At 35.3% G+C, this 17556-nt stretch overlaps 1 protein-coding gene and 1 long non-coding RNA gene across 2 annotated transcripts in view; one reads left to right on the top strand and one right to left on the bottom strand.

The window, feature by feature from the left end:
- LOC132117567 (uncharacterized) overlaps positions 1–17556 on the bottom strand; it is a 63174-nt gene that overhangs the window by 24484 nt on the left and 21134 nt on the right. The window lies entirely within an intron of this gene.
- The window catches only part of ntrk3b (neurotrophic tyrosine kinase, receptor, type 3b), a 126600-nt gene that overhangs the window by 97821 nt on the left and 11223 nt on the right, over positions 1–17556 (top strand). Inside the window, exons 12-14 of the mRNA XM_059526929.1 lie at positions 2429–2617; positions 12533–12663; positions 14797–14969. Coding sequence (XP_059382912.1) covers positions 2429–2617; positions 12533–12663; positions 14797–14969 — 493 coding nt within the window. The remainder of the gene's footprint in view (positions 1–2428; positions 2618–12532; positions 12664–14796; positions 14970–17556) is intronic.

The raw sequence follows: 17556 nt of genomic DNA, 5'->3' as shown, positions 1-17556 counted from the left end.
AAGACATTAAGCAGATCCTAAATATACATAAGGAACTGTTGTGGTCAAATATGCAATTTAAAAACATAGTGACTAAAACTAAAACCTTATGCCTTATTCAAAGCCTAATAAACTCAACACGAATAAGCAAGCCAAGTCACTTGTGCTTGTCACTCCAGTCTGGAGTGTTTGCTCTGAAGCAGTTATGGCAAGACTTCACACACCTTGCACCTAGGGTTGTATTTGCGGGGGTTACACCTTCAAGTCTGGGCAATGCTCCATAAGCCTGAGACAGTCAAGGTGAGAGAAAAAAATAATAAATAACACCTCCAGGTCCCTTCAGCTGGTACTGATACAAGAGTTGGTGAGGTATATTGATTAAATGAAAAACTATTCTTTCTGATGTTAGCCTTCGAAATTCACAGAATGTGACAAACTCACCTAGTGAGCTGCCTACCTAGACAGCATTTGCAACATCTTGGGCAAAAAGACTTAAACAGGCTTTGAATACTCCTACATTTGGCCAATTTGCATCGTGTATATCCTTCACAGAGAGGACGAAACCAAAATGGATCTTGACTACGTGAAAATTAGTACAGGATGGCTAGTGGAGATGTGGAATATATCCTAAATATATACATATTCTTATGAAAAAGTGACTATTTTACCCAGTATTTCTAAAATACTGTTAAATTTACAGTTTTAAGAAGAGAATACCCATTTAATGTGTGATTTACTGTGAAAAACTGTCCACTGACATTCCCATAATTCCCTTGAGTGACACTTTACATTTGATGTTTTTTCACTGAAATAACTGTTGTGTGTTTGTTAGTGTATTACAAAGGTACAAAACAGATATTATTACTTCGATAGGTTGGTATATTAAAATTATATCAGTTTATGAAATAATGTTTTGCTGTCAATTTTAGGGTGCTTCCACACCTGTAGATCGAATGCTTTGTTCCGAAACAGGGATTACAATTATTACAATGTTGCTTTTTATTCTTGGTGCAGTTCCCTTTCACACTGCAGAGTTTCAAAATGTACCAAAAAATTGTTAATACAAGTCACATGTTAGTTAACTGTCCTCTCATTGGTCAAAGTTCCATGGTTTAATTTCCAGTATTCTACTCATAGCTGTCATCCGTCAAGATGAAACGACAACAGCTTCGAGGGCTTTTTTTTCTTTGTAGCTGTCATTATATTAATTTATAATTTTGAACAGGTGTCCAGTATTCATCGGGAAAATATATTTTTTAAATGAACCTAACAGTTACTACAAAGAAAAGCAATAAGACGGCATTATAAAATGTAAAGTCGCGCTTTGATTTTGAAGGGTGAAGAAGTGATCATTGATTTTGAAGGGTTATAAAGTGAGAATTGAAATTTGAAATGAAACTTTGCAAGATCTTCATAATAAACATAACAATGCTGTAAAAGTGGAGTTTGAAAAGATGAATTTACCTGTTGGTCGTGATGACATTTAATGTTCTCAACAAGCTCTGTAGTTCACTTTAATCTTTTGCCACCTTTTAAAGAAATGTAAAAGCCTAAATCAGGAGTGGGGTAATACTGATATATTCATGTTGAAGAATAAAACATAAAAATACCCTGAGCTCATTTCAGACATTTAACCAAAAACCCACTGACATAAGGACAATAGAACCAGAAATTTTATTTGTGGATTTAAGGACTCATTCCTGCAGCCCTCAGAAAGGCAGCTCACTAGGTTTTGGAACAGAACTATAGAGATTTTTATTCGAAAATCAGGGTATTCAGATAAATGGATTAATTTTCACATTAGGATAACTGAATTTCACATCAAACATTAACCGACAAGAACTCAGCTTGGAATGAATTCAGTGAAATAATGCTCATTAGGTGAGTTTACAGATATCTGTCCAAGTCTACAGCATTTCAAACAGATTTTAGATATTTGAGGAGACTACATTCAGTACTTCAGTCCCTCTGTGTTGATCATTTGTTTGGTTGGCCATGTATAAATCGGTCCCCTGAGTGTGCTTTGAACAACCGGTTGTTTTAAAAAAAAAATCCTGTTTTGAGGCGGGCTTGTTGAAAATGATATGTTTACCAGCAGTAACATCCTCCTTCCTCCCCAATTCCCCAGTTCAGCTCAGTGGCTCTCCCTCAGGTTGCAAATTTAGATGATTTTCAACCAGTTAATTTCACAATGACTAAACAAGTAAACTTGATGATAGAGTTTTTGATGTCTTAGTAGTCTTGTGAAGGTTTAATGTTGTGAAATGAGCCGATGGTTGTTAAGTCTTCCTGCTTAGCTAGTGTTTAAAGTCTAATGTCTCCTTTGGCTCTTTACAAAGACAGTAATCTGAGCCTGATTGGGATCAAAGCCATCTTTGATTTTTTTCAATACTTCAGAATCACATTCAATCTGCTGTAGGTTTATCATTACTTTGTGCTTGCTCTACAGGCCCAGTGGCAGTCATCAGTGGTGAGGAAGACTCTGCAAGCCCTCTTCATCATGTCAACCATGGTATCGTCACACCCTGCTCTCTCGATGCGGGACCTGATGCCGTCGTAATCGGCATGAGTCGTATTCCTGTCATCGAGAACCCACAGTACTTTCGACATGGACACAACTGCAGCAAGCCAACCACTTGTGAGTACAACCACATTTGCAGAAATTCGACATAGTTCGTAATGTACTGAACTGAACAGCTAGTTGTTAATGTTGTATTTAAATGCGTATAAGATTTGTGTATGTGCAGTGCAAGAAATCACAGTGCAACAGGTACGATTTGACTCATTAGTGTAAGTAGATCTTGCTTTAAAAAATAGCAAGTAAGAACAAGGTCATAATAAACTTAAACCCAAATGTGTTATCTTGGAAATAAGCCACATGCCAAAATATTGCGACCTGGGCTTGCCAACTTTATTAACTCCATAAACTGGATTTTTTAATGAGCTGCGCCCAAACAACACCAGAAGAGGCTTAAAAAGTGTTGCTTATAATAAGTGGACATGGCAACCCTTCAAGAGCACGCTCTGCCAAGCAACCTTCCAAACATAAACAAAACATGACGGCTCTGTCAATGATGATTTAATTAAAATCTCTGAGCATAATGAGTCTTTGGTCACTGTAATATTACCAAAAATAAGATGCCAAAATGTTGATACGGTTACCACGGTGTCAATCATTGCAACTTCAAAAGTGAGTTTTGTTCCGTACACACACAAGCCTGCAATTCACTCCTGACAACAGTGGTTCAGATTTATATTTCAAATAAACGCTGTTCTCTATTTAAATGTATCAGTTTCCACTATTAAGCTGCACAGCTGTTTTCAACATTGATATGAAATGTTTCTATAGCACTACATCGGCATATTAGAATGATTTCTGAAGGATCACATGACACTGAAGACTGGAGTAATGCTGCTGAAAATTCATTTAAATGTACATTTTAAAAAAAGTAGAAACATTTTAAATTGTAATAAATCTAATTCCTGAAGGATAAAATAATACACCAACTTTTTTGCTCATTATATTCTTTCACTCAGAAATACTTCTACGTAAACGGAAATAAATGTTTATGACAGTATCACTGTAATTGAACTCTAGTGACACTTTAGTGAATCTACATGGTGCTTCTAAGGGAACCCGTGAATTTTACACATAAAAAAATATTTAAATACTTTCATGGCCACATCACATTTTTCAGAAAGAATATTTTTAAATGGTGATGGAAATAATATCTGTATTTATGAAAGGTCTCTACTGTAAACCTTTTAACTAGCCTAAAGTATATCCTCATCATATAGCACAGTATATGGGTCATTATGAAGATGTGAAAATAGGTATGTGAAAATTAGCACAATAGTGTTAAGAATAGATGACTTTTGCATAGCCGTAGCTTGCACTTATTGCAGAGTGCATGGGAACAAATGCCAACTCTGTTGTTTGCATAAATGGCTCAGAATGTAAATGCAGAGCTGCTGCTATGATTTATAAGATCATTAATATATTAAGTTGCTATTTTGGGGGTCTGTTGTGACTGAACCTGTCCAAATGAATTTTCTGGAGCAAATGGTGTCTTAGTTTAGACCTTTAATGTAATTAATTGGAACGAATATTCTTGTGACTTTGCATAAGTGTTTTTGTTAGCCAGTTTAAAAAGCTGAAAGGGGCACTGATTGATTTATAGGGCACAGTATGGTATACATGGAGACACACACTTGCACTCATCAACACAAACGGACTATTTATATTCCAGGCACAAAACAGTGGTCTATTCACAGGGTGAACTGACGGCTATGAAAAGGAATCCAAAGGCAGAGGACAATCACATTTTGCCCTCATGAATAAATTAACTCTTTATGCATAATGGATGGCATAAAATCTTTATGGCTGTAGATGCATAACCATCATAGCGTGCCCACATCTGATGAGTGCATGATATTTAAATGACAGTTAAGCTGCTTGAGAGAAGGTATATCTTTACTTCTCTGGCTCTGGGCTACTACAAAGCACTTTATGTTTAAGCTGTAAGCTGAATCATTTATATAAAGATACACCTTATAAAAATGGTCCAAAGTTTAAAAAGTATGTTTTCTTTTATGGATAGAATATAAACTACATTAGTAGAGCGTGTGGAGTGTGGGTTGGGTATCAGACCAGTTTCACCCAGTTAACAGATGACATTTTTAGAAATCTAATTACAGTCCAAATCCATAAAGAATACAACATGCAGACTTCAGCTTAGAGCATTTGCATTACAGGGCAGATTTTACAAAGCTAAGCAAGTCATATTTTATCCCCAAATCAAAATGAATAAATAACGTGTAGCATAAATAAGATCAAGTTCGTTCCTCTGTCAGGTGTGCTGTCTGTTCGACCATATCCAATTCCATACCGAGAAAAGAGATCCTCTGCATTGGCGAGAGTTTGCTCTTTTACCAGTTGACCCGAAGGCCCAACAGGCTGAGGTGCCGGAGCACCAGGTCCCTGTGCTTGCACAACTGATCCCGAGATTGTGCTAGTATCAGCCAATCATCTAGATAGTTGAGAATACGAACACCCTGCTCTCCAAGAGGAACGAGAGCTGCCTCCATGACTTTCGTGTAAACATGGGGAGACAGGGCAGCCCGAAGAGCAGGACCTTGTACTGATATGCCCGTCTTTCGAACGCAAACCGCAGAAAAGGTCTGTGGGGTGGAAGGATGGACACATGAAAGTATGCGTCCTTCAGGTCGATCTCTGCAAACCAATCTTGGGGACGGACGCACCCGAAGGTGCGTTTCTATGTCAACATCTTGAACGGTATCCAATGAAGGGCCCGGTTCAAAGCTCGCAGATCCAAGATCGGTCGTAACCCACCGCCTTTCTTGGGTACAATGAAGTAAGGGCTGTAAAACCCCATCCTCATATCGGTTGGAGGGACCGGCTCTATCGCATCCTTCGGCAGTAGGACTGCGACGTCTTCCTGCAGAACAGGGACATCAGACGCTTTCACTTGGGGGGATGCCAGGTGAACTGAATCGCATAGCCGAGGCTGATGGTCCGCAGGAGCCAGCGAGACGGGCTGGGTAGCGCTAACCAGGCACTTAAAAACCGTACAAACTCATAAAAAAATTATTATTGTATTATTTCAATGTAATACATTAATAAGAATCTAATGGGAACTCAAAGGTAAAATCTGAACGCATTATGGTAATTTGTGGAAAAATTGCTTTAATTTTCATTAATGTCACAGTTCAGGAAAAATAATAATAATAATTTGACCCAAAATAGGCTTCATTCTTTATATGAAATATGCCAAATGTGAAATGTCCCTTTAATTTAATGAGTTCAATTTATACAGAAATTTTGACTAATAAAAAATCTAACTTTGATTACATTTTATCTGTAGACTGCTGCAGTAGGTGTATTTGAAAGGAAGCTGTTGCACAGATTCAAGTAAGCGAGTCCTTTGAGAGCCATGACATGCTGACTTTTCAGGAATCCATAAGATGATTGACTCCCACAAGTTATTCTGCAATAACAATTGAGTTGTGCTGCATTTACAGTACTTTCCTTTTCAACCCAAAAAGAGTTCATGCCTGAACTACTAGCACCAACTAGAGTTTAGCTTCACCTATATCCCTATATCTAAGAATATATATATATATATATATATATATATATATATATATATATATATATATATATATATACTGTATATATATATATACTTTGCTTTTTGCCAAATAGATCACGAAACATACAATTATGTTAACATAGCACATTTATTTCAGAAGAGCAAGGGAATTTTTCTCTCTCTCTTTCTCTCTCTGTGAGTTGGCTCTTTAATTTATTTAATTATTAATCATGAAATATTTGCCGCGGGGATTTCTAGCATAAGTCATGGGAAATACAGCGTCTGGATCACATGCAATAGACTGAAGATCATTATTCAGGTAGCAGTATTCTAGAGGAAGTGAGTGCACTAGAACGTACAATAAGCTCCAGTGAGTACAAAGGCTATAAATATACTGTACGATCCTGACTGTGCATTGCAAATATGGATGATTTTGAGCAGTGCTGTGTCTGGCACATTTATCAGATTGTCAAATTTTGTCTCTCCAATAAAACAAAATGCCTTAAATGATCCATCCATCAATAAATAAATAAATGTGTGTGTATATATATATATATATTAATAAGTCTCTTATGTTTCATTCTGCTAACATGTTTTAACACTGATAATTATAAGAACCATTATTAAAATATATAAATTATAGCAGCAAATCAGCATAAAGTATTAGAATGATTTCTGAAGAACCATGTGACACTAAAAACTGTTGTAATGATGCTGAAAATTCATCTTTGCATCACAGGAATAAATTACATTTTCAAATATATCCAAATAGACAATAGATATTTTAAATTCTAAAATATTTGTCAAATATTACTGTTATCAGATGCCTTTGTCACTTACATAATAATATTTAAAAACATACTAGCCTACTTAGCTACAACTTAATGCATTCCAAAAAAAAGTCACGTATGAATGTGTAGCAAGAGCCAAACTGCAATTATATATAAGAAATTAAAACAATGTCTTCCATTTTAAATAACCAGTCTTAAAGATACAGCTGAGAAAAGCAATTATTTTATCATACTCCTGCAATATCCATTCATTTCTCCACTTCATCAGGTTAGTGACAATGACTGCTGACATTTGCATTCAGCAGTGACTGTGTTTTTGCGTCCTGTTCACATTTAACTGCTCGTGACGTTTAGAGAAGATATATCCATGCTGATGTCTCCTGAGTGCACCTTCATTGTTCTGGACACAAATACTTCGATTGCATTGTTTCAAGGTAACATTTGATGACAAGCTGAATTTATCAGGCTTGAGAGTGAGAAGACAAAGGCATGAGCTCAGAAAAAGGGCATTGTAAATGAATGCAGGCCAGGTTTAATGGAGCTCTGAATGTGCACACCTTCACATAGATTCTGATTCAGTCCATCTATTGTTGCTGCTCATAATTGGAATGCCATCTCATCAAACCATCTCAATGAAGGTGGACACAGTCACAACCTGGGTGCTTAATAACAACCAAACAGCCAAATTTGCAAATATTATATATATATAAACAAAATTTTTTTGTTTTAATTTAATTTATACATTTATTTTCTAGTCAAAAAAATAAACATATTGCATTTGTGAATTTCAGTTGATTTGAATTATATTGTTTTAAATTCAAATTCGCATAATCTAAGCATTTTATTATTTATACATTCATTTTCTTTTGCATTTTTTATTTCTAGTTAAAAACTACACATTATATATGTGAATTTCCTTGAATTTGAGTTCAGTTTAATTATACTTAAATCAAAATTTGTTTAATTTTTTATTCATACATACCTAGCTGAAAATGACACTTATTATTTATGAAATTCTTCGAATTAATTTCATTTTAATTCTACCTCGTCAAAATTCAAATCCGCATTTCATTTATTTCTTTTCAAATTGAAAATGACATTACATTTGTGAATTTCTCTGAATTTGTGATTAATTTTAAGTTTACTTAAGTTATTTTTTTATCAATTCAAATTCAGGAATTATAATTCAAAAGGCATCCAATTCAGTTGTACGAACCTTGGTTTAGGTCTACATACTGGCCTAGTCCACTCTTCACAAGGACATGCCAAATTGTTGAATATGTAAATGAGGGCAGTCAAATATATTCACGGCTATAACACCGCAGTGATGCTTTCAGAATAAGATTGTTTTGCATTTTAATTTAATTGTCTGCATGAACTGGAGGAATTCCTTTAAACTGAGAAATCTTGATTGCTTCAGTAAGAATGAATGGCACTATTTCTAATCATAGATTTTTGCTGCGATAAATGCACCTGCCTGTGGTGCTCTCTTAAATTCAGCTTTAGCGGCTGATACAGTTTCGGCTAGGATGAGGATTAAATAAATGATGGTGAGTCTTGGGATAGTGCCTCTGTAATTCAAAGTCTTTACACGAATGGATTGTGGTAAATAAGCAGCAGAGGGAGCTGGGCTTTACCGGTTGGGTGGAAAGCTGAAGGTTAAGTTAACCCATCCCAGACTCTTACGGCAGGTACACATGTAATTGTTCACTCAAGAGGATGGGACAAATCCAGCGGACCACTTAATGGAAGAACAAGTGAATATAAATGAGGTTTTGGGGGACAGGAAGGTGCTCCAGCCTTGACCTGATCCTGCTTCAATCTGCTAGAGCCCTGCTGCTTGAGTCTCCAAGTGTCAGTGATGATTGTAGCACTTGATACTGGCTCAAGTGTCTCTGATCTGTAAGATTTGTTGTCTTTGTGGCAAGGTGCCATACTTGTCTTAAGCTGTTTATTAACAGTTTCTATGAAACACTTACTTGTTTTAAGTTGAGTGTTTATTAAAATGATTAATTTACTGACAAACTGTCAATTAAGAAAGAGCTTGAAGCAAGATTATGCCATAAGGGCAAAAATAAATGTGGATATATAATTACTGATATATATATATATATATATATATATATATATATATACATATACAGGTGCTGGTCATATAATTAGAATATCATCAAAAAGTTGATTTATTTCACTAATTTCATTCAAAAAGTGAAACTTTTATATTATATTCATTCATTACACACAGACTGATATATTTCAAATGTTTATTTCTTTTAATTTTGATGATTATAACTGACAACTAAGGAAAATCCCAAATTCAGTATCTCAGAAAATTAGAGTATAACTTAAGACCAATACAAAGAAAGGATTTATAGAAATCTTGGCGTACTGAAAAGTATGAAAATGAAAAGTATGAGCATGTACAGAACTCAATACATAGTTGGGGCTCCTTTTGCCTGAATTACTGCAACAATGTGGCGTGGCATGGAGCCGATCAGTCTGTGACACTGCTCAGGTGTTATGAGAGCCCAGGTTGCTCTGATAGTGGCTTTCAGATCTTCTGCATTCTTGGGTCTGGCATATCGCATCTTCCTCTTCCCAATACCCCATAGATTTTCTATGGGGTTAAGGGCAGGCGAGTTTGCTGGCCAATTAAGAACAGGGATACCATGGTCCTTAAACCAGATACTGGAAGCTTTGGCACTGTGTGCATGTGCTAAGTCCTGTTGGAAAATGAAATCTGCAGCTCCATAAAGTTGGCCAGCAGCAGGAAGCATGAAGTGCTCTAAAACTTCCTGGTATACGGGTGTGTTAACCTTGGACCTCAGAAAACAAAGTGGACCAACACCAGCAGATGACATGGCACCACAAACCATCACTGACTGTGGAAACTTTACACTAGACCTCAAGCAACGTGGTTTGTGTGCCTCTCCTCTATTCCTCCAGACTCTGGGACCCTGATATCCAAAGGAAATGCATAATCCTTTCATCAGAGAACATAACTTTGGACCACTCAGCAGCAGTCCAGTCCTTTTTGAAGCGAGACGCTTCTGACACTGTCTGTTATTTAAGAGTGGCTTGACACAATGAATGCGACAGCTGAAACCCATGTCTTGCATACGTCTGTCCATAGTGGTTTTTGAAGCACTGACTCCAGCTGCAGTCCACTCTTTGTGAATCTCCCCCACATTTTTGAATGGGTTTTGTTTCAAAATCCTCTCCAGGGTGTGGTTATCTCTATTGCTTGTACACATTTTTCTACCACATCTTTTCCTTCCTTTGCCTCTCTATTAATGTGCTTGGACACAGAGCTCTGTGAACAGTCAGCCTCTTTTGCAATGACCTTTTGTGTCTTGCCCTCCTTGTGCAATGTCAAAGTGTCAATGGTCGTCTTTTGGACAACTGTCAAGTCAGCAGTCTTCCCCATGATTGTGTAGCCTGCAGAACTAGACTGAGAGACCATTTAAAGGCTTTGCAGGTGTTTTGAGTTAACTAGCTGATTAGTGTGGCACCAGGTGTCTTCAATATTGAACCTTTTCACAATATTCTAATTTTCTAAGATACTGAATTTAGGATTTTCCTTAGTTGTCAGTTATAAACATCAAAATTAAAAGAAATAAACATTTGAAATATATCAGTCTGTGTGTAATGAATGAATATAATATACAAGTTTCCCTTTTTGAATGGAATTAGTGAAATAAATAAACTTTTTGATGTTATTCTAATTATTTGACCAGCACCTGTATATACCTATATAAAAAAATATTTATTATAATGTGGATTATCAATATTTTAATAAACAATTAACTTAACATAAATTCATTATCCTATATATACATTTTTCTTAATAATTGTAGAAACATTTATTGTTGTCCTTATGGCAAGGTGTACTAAATATAACCTTGCCTTTAGCGGTTTTATTGACAGTTTGTCAACAAATTAAATATTTCTGTTAACTCTTAACTTGAAACCAGAAAAAGTTTTATCAAGTATTCATAATCCACATTTTAATGCATCATATATTGTTTTTCATAGTAATTGTACTTATAAAATCAAATTTTTAATATTCGATTAAATTACAATACTCATCTAAAAACTCAGTTTTGTCTCAGAATGGCATCTCTGACCCAGTGACCCAAGCATAATACTAATTCACAATATAGCTGTGTGTCTTCATAGCAACCACAAGGAATTGAATCAATACAACAAATCATTTCGGTTTGGACATGAGCATTTTTACTGACAGCAGTATAACAGGATACACGATATATGTTTACATAATGTGTGTGTGAATAATAGCCTTTGTGGTGTCTGTTGATTCATTTAGAAACTTAGATCTACATAATAGTTTGCCTTTATTAATGAAACATTTGGTAGAGGCCAATGAGTAGATGCGTTTATTTGAAGTTCAAGATTAGATACAGGAAAAGAGAAGCTGCTATGTTTGTGTAGAGTCATATTTGTAGTCTTTTTTTTTTTTTTTTTTGCATTTTTGCTTACTTTAAATTCACACAAATAATTGGAAATGACAATGAACCATGATGGCAAAGCATTACAAGTCCCAGGTGAGTTCCCAACAGATGGCAAAAAAAGACCTTCCTACAATTGACTCGTATACACTCGTTTTTTGTTGTTGGTTATTATTATTATTATTTATTTTTTTGAAAAAGAGAATATACAGCTGTGACTGCGAGCAGCAATTCTAGAACACCATCTGCACAGGAACTGACCTTTTACACAATGCGAATTACTCACGATTGAAGCTTTTATTTACACTTGTACACATATGCGTAAACAATATGCACATTGGGCGCATACAGATAACCTGTCACTCATATTTCATTTGGCTCGGTTTTCCACACTCATTTTTGCCATCGGTTCCTGAGGGACATTGTTTCCTATGAAGATAATTCATTATCTTCATCATTATTGTATGATCAAATATCATGGGCACTGATGAGATTCAGTGACAATACTTTAATCCATCTAAATAAATAAATAAATCCAAACCTATATGCTATGTTCTGTGTAAACCAAGATATGCTGAACAACAACTCATAGTGACCACATTTATAATATATATATTTCCAGATATATTCCTAAAACCTTTAAAATATATATTTTTTTATTTATTTTTTATTAAATTAAATAAAGCTAAAATGAAATATAAATATTAGATGAAAAACTAAATTAGAAATGTTGCTTTGGCTGTTTTAATATCACTCAGATAAAGTTTAAAGCAGTTTTTCATTTTTAAGGTCTATGTAGATTTATACATTTTTATTTCAGTTTATTTAATTTTAGTTTATTATATTAATCTTATGGACAACTTACTGAAAAGTAAATTTAAGATTAAGTGTTAAAATTAAAAAAACTTTACAACTTAGAAAAATATTGCTAAATAAACTAAAACAAATAAAAATGGCAAAAGCAGATAAGATTTCAACAAAAAATTCAACAAAATTAAATGAAACTGAAAATATAAATGCTAATTCAAAATATAAATAAATATATTTGACTATTCTTTTCAAACAGTACCATTTTACAATCCAGTCTCATTTTGCTGCATTACATGTGAACTGATGACCATGACATACAAAACAAATTTAATAGCCGTTATGGTTTTCTCTTTCTGCATTTCTCCTTTAGATGTGCAGCATATTAAACGGAGGGACATTGTTCTGAAGAGAGAGCTGGGCGAGGGAGCTTTCGGGAAGGTGTTTCTGGCCGAATGTTACAACCTCAGTCCCACCAAAGATAAGATGCTGGTGGCTGTGAAGGTGAGGCATGTTTCTGCAGTTAAAAGCACCTTCTTCTTTTCTCAAAATAGATGCACTGCTCCTGTGCACTCTATTCCATTACCAGGAATGTGCTTTATGAAAGTAAAAAGTGTTTTTTTTTTTTTTACTAGGTTAAAGGTACTCCGATTTTTGTTGCACCAACTTTTCACAATTCAAGTCAAATTCCAATAGCTAAGAAACCAAGCTTCAACCTACTGTACATCTTGTTCTTTTTGAATCCAAAATATATAATAATGAATGCAGTTTTACGGTCTTACTGGTTCTTAATAGAATGGCAGAAGTGTGTGTGTGTGTGTGTGTGTACAGTGACAAAATCTTGTTATCACAAACTATTTTTGTGTGTCCAATGTAAAATGTGAGTGCTTTTGAAAAACCAGTTAAGAACTGGTCTAGAACTACTTCCTAAGGCCATTAAGATAATTTAACCACTGGAAGGAATTCTCCTAAATACTGGTTTTCCACTTGATGTCCAATGTAAAATATGGGTCTTTTTTTTCAAAACCAGTTGAGAACAGGTCTAAAACAACTTTTTAAGGCCAATTTAGTTATTTAACCATTGGAAAGAACTCTCCACATCTGAACTTCCTCCTGTAATCCAATGTACCGCCTCACCAGAGCGATTGAACTATTACATCATAAAGATAACCGAAGATGCTGTGAAAATACTCCAGTGTCATGAGGATATCTTATGAACCTGGGGCTGTCAGGCCAGCTCCCTCCAGCAGAGCGCTGCAACAGAAATACAGCGTGTCAGAACTGTGTTGAGTGGCATGGAGCTAACACTTCCCCTGACGGAAATGAGCGCTTCACCATCTGTGTCATTTAAGCCATTCTCTGACGATGCCTCCCTCTGCTTGTGTCAGGGAGATCAGGGGAATTCTGTAATTAAAATCAAATTGCATCATGTGCCATTCAGATTAAGTTATTTAATTGCTAGGAGCAGGACTCAAAGTGCAAAGGCTAGTAAGTACTCTGAAGTGCCTGGGAAGATTAAATGCTATCACATTTCTTATATGGTAAAAAATTATAAAAGCAAATGTATATACGTTTAAAAATCAGCATTTGCCAGAATGTGAGATGTAATTTGTCAGATGGTAAATGTAATGCATGTCATGTTAGGTTAAGTTATATCAGGAAATAAAATTACAAATATTCTTGCAGAATTTTGAAAATTGTTATAATACTTTCTTCTGCCATTCAATAAAGCCATGCAATTGCTTTTTCTTCCCTGATAATAGCATGCAATTTGACATCAGGATGTTTGAATGAATGTTGTAACTTTGTTTTGAGAGAACTATTTTTTAACAAACTATTCAAAATTATGTTAATTAAAAAACAGCAGAAATAAAATAAAATATTTAAATTAGATAAATTAAAAAGTAAAAAATAAAATAACAAAGAAAACATAAATGTTGCCATGGTAATTAATTTAAATAAAAAAAGTTTAATCTAAAGCACTACTACTAACACTACTAAAACTAAAACAGAAATAAAAATAAAGCTACATATAAATTTTACAAAAAAGTAATTAAAATGACAAAAGTCATTAAAAATTAAAATGAATGACTGAATGAATACTGAAAATGTATAATCAAATGTCTTGTGTGCCTGCTGAAAATGTTCTGTAAAAGCAAATTTATCTTGGTCTAAAATGCATCAATGAATGAAAGAATCAACAACAACAACAAAAAATTAATAAAATATTTTATAAAATCAAATACAAATCTTTACCATAATGGTAACTGCTTTTAGCAAATGCAATTATAAATGTTACCTAAAAATGTTGAAAATTAAAATCCAAATAATAAGACATTCTTTTATTTGAAAACTCCCCAATTAACTTAGCCTTTAACATGAAATAGTTTATGCAAGTTGCATCATTGCACCACTTTTCTTTTGAGAATTCATGCTATGGCCTTTTGTTGTATGTTTTTGTCTCATTTCAGTTTATGGCAGACATCCTGAAATGCAATTAGGCATATTAGTTTAACCTCCATCTCATTTCTCCTTGCTCAGAGGACGACTTCAGTAAACACGTGGCATCCCTCTCTCCACTGTGCATTTGTTCTTGTCTGTACATCTACTAGAGTGAACATACTTTCTGTTTCTCAGACTCTCAAAGATCCCACCCTGACTGCCAGAAAAGACTTTCAACGGGAGGCCGAGCTCCTCACCAACCTCCAGCATGAGCACATTGTGAAGTTCTATGGCGTGTGTGTGGACGACGACCCTCTCATCATGGTGTTTGAGTACATGAAGCATGGAGACCTCAATAAGTTTCTGAGGTATTTTTATTGGGATCTCCAAAAATGTACCTACAAATTAATTCACTGCCATTTTCAGCTGAAATTAACACTAGATATAGTTATACGCCAACAACTATCATTCTTTTTCTAACAAATTATGATTATGAGGGCAGATTATTGATTAATAAAAGATGTTATGACCTCAAAATGCTTGTACTAAGCACATGGTTTGTAAACTAATACATTTTGATGTTTGCATCACATAAGCAAATATGTACAGTATGGCTTTTATAATGTAGTAAACTTGCTTGGTAGATCACCTGGTACAGTATTTCACTTGCAGGTCAGCCCTGTGAAAACACAAGTAGTGATAAAACAGCTCAACAGTTGATTCAGCAAATGCGTTTTTATCTCTGATAACTTGATAACACTAGGTTAGGTTAGGTTTAGTGTAGGATTAAGAGTAGATGGTCTTTTTTTTCAAAAAGTGATAAGACTATTAACCTTCAGTTCCACTCACTGGACATTGTCATCATATGTACAACACCCAAACTAATTAAAAGTTGCCAGGCACACGTCTATAATTACTCACTGGTAGGGCTGGGACAACGCGTCAAGGTCATCGATGACGTCGACGCAAAAAATACGTCGACGCAAAATATGCGCATCGATTCGTCCACCTGTTTTTATTTCTCTAAAAAAACGTTTACCTTATGTGTGCTGAATATACGCGATGGCCGGATCAACATTCTGGCCAACGTTATATAACCAATCCAGGGGTTTTTCTGCATTGATCTTTTTTTTGGCGGCTTGTCAAAGCCTTATTTGATCGGTGAGTGATGTAGAATAGAATGACTGTGCTGCGCCTGACAGGGCGCGTACGAGAGAGAGCCCCGGCTGCGCGCGCGCAGTCTTCAAACAACATGAGCGCTTCTTGCTCTCTCCCTCCCTCGTGCATATTAATCAAAACCATTAAACACGATAGAAAAACTCCAAAGTTTCACGCGCGCTCGCGCGCTCGCGCACTCAGTCTTCAAACTACACGAGCGCTCTCTCTCTCTCTCTCTCTCTCTCTTGTGCATATTAACAAAAATCATTAGACACGATAGAAAAAGGGCGGAACGCCAAAGTTTCACGTGGAGCATTCAGAGATTTTTTTTTTCTCCATGACAGGCTGCTGGCTCCCACTGTTATTTTTTTTTTTTTAGAAAAGCACTCTGTATTAGCTTAAAGCCCTCAAGTTTACATTGGTTACTGTATTCTTTCAATTGCTCTAAACAAGTATTTTGGGTGACCTTTTTTATTGAATGCTAGACATCAAGTTGTTGTTATTTTCATCTGAAAGAAGAACTTTTTTTCAGTAAGCTAGGCCCTATGTGTTCAGTAAGCTTGTTTCAGTAAGCTATGTGTTTTCAAGGCTTCAAGGTTTTATTGAATGCTATCTCTATACAAGTGCAAAGTAATGCATTCTTAGTCAGTCTTTTATTTTGTAATTTTTAAGAGCAATAAACATATATTGTAATGTTGTTGTTTTTTCATTCAGATATGTAAATCAACATGTATAAATTGTTAGTAGTCAATTAATGGGGAGATAATCAAAATCGAATCGGTCTGGGAAAAAAATCGTTAGATTAATCGATGCATCGAAAAAAATAATCGCTAGATTAATCGTTTAAAAAATAATAGTTTATCCCAGCCCTACTCACTGGACAATTTCTCTAGAAAGTGTTGCAAAACATGCAAGAAGTGACTATATCATTTTGCAGAAATTTTGCCACAGGCATATATTTCCAATGAGTCAGGGCTGGAATTATAGGATTTTCCTATAATATTATGCACTCCCCTTAAGCAAAGGCTGTCTGAAATTGTAAGTAGTGAAATTATTCTAGCTCCTAAAATTTTTGGGAATATCATGTTTCCTACATGAATGATATCATTTTATCACACGTTGCTACAACCCGAATTCCGGAAAAGTTGGGACGTTTTTTAAATTTTAATAAAATGAAAACTAAAAGACTTTCAAATCACATGAGCCAATATTTTATTCACAATAGAACATAGATAACATAGCAAATGTTTAAACTGAGAAAGTTTACAATTTTATGCACAAAATGAGCTCATTTCAATTTTGATTTCTGCTACAGGTCTCAAAATAGTTGGGACGGGGCATGTTTACCATGGTGTAGCATCTCCTTTTCTTTTCAAAACAGTTTGAAGACGTCTGGGCATTGAGGCTATGAGTTGCTGGAGTTTTGCTGTTGGAATTTGGTCCCATTCTTGCCTTATATAGATTTCCAGCTGCTGAAGAGTTCGTGGTCATCTTTGACGTATTTTTCGTTTAATGATGCGCCAAATGTTCTCTATAGGTGAAAGATCTGGACTGCAGGCAGGCCAGGTTAGCACCCGGACTCTTCTACGACGAAGCCATGCTGTTGTTATAGCTGGAGTATGTGGTTTTGCATTGTCCTGCTGAAATAAACAAGGCCTTCCCTGAAATAGACGTTGTTTGGGGGGAAGCATATGTTGCTCTAAAACCTTTATATACCTTTCAGCATTCATAGAGCCTTCCAAAACATGCAAGCTGCCCATACCGTATGCACTTATGCACCCCCATACCATCAGAGAT

The sequence above is a fragment of the Carassius carassius genome, chromosome 3, assembly GCF_963082965.1.
Source record: "Carassius carassius chromosome 3, fCarCar2.1, whole genome shotgun sequence".
Taxonomy (NCBI): Eukaryota; Metazoa; Chordata; class Actinopteri; order Cypriniformes; family Cyprinidae; genus Carassius; species Carassius carassius.
Note: the sequence above shows the minus strand (reverse complement) of the source record. Positions and strands in the feature narration are given on the sequence as shown.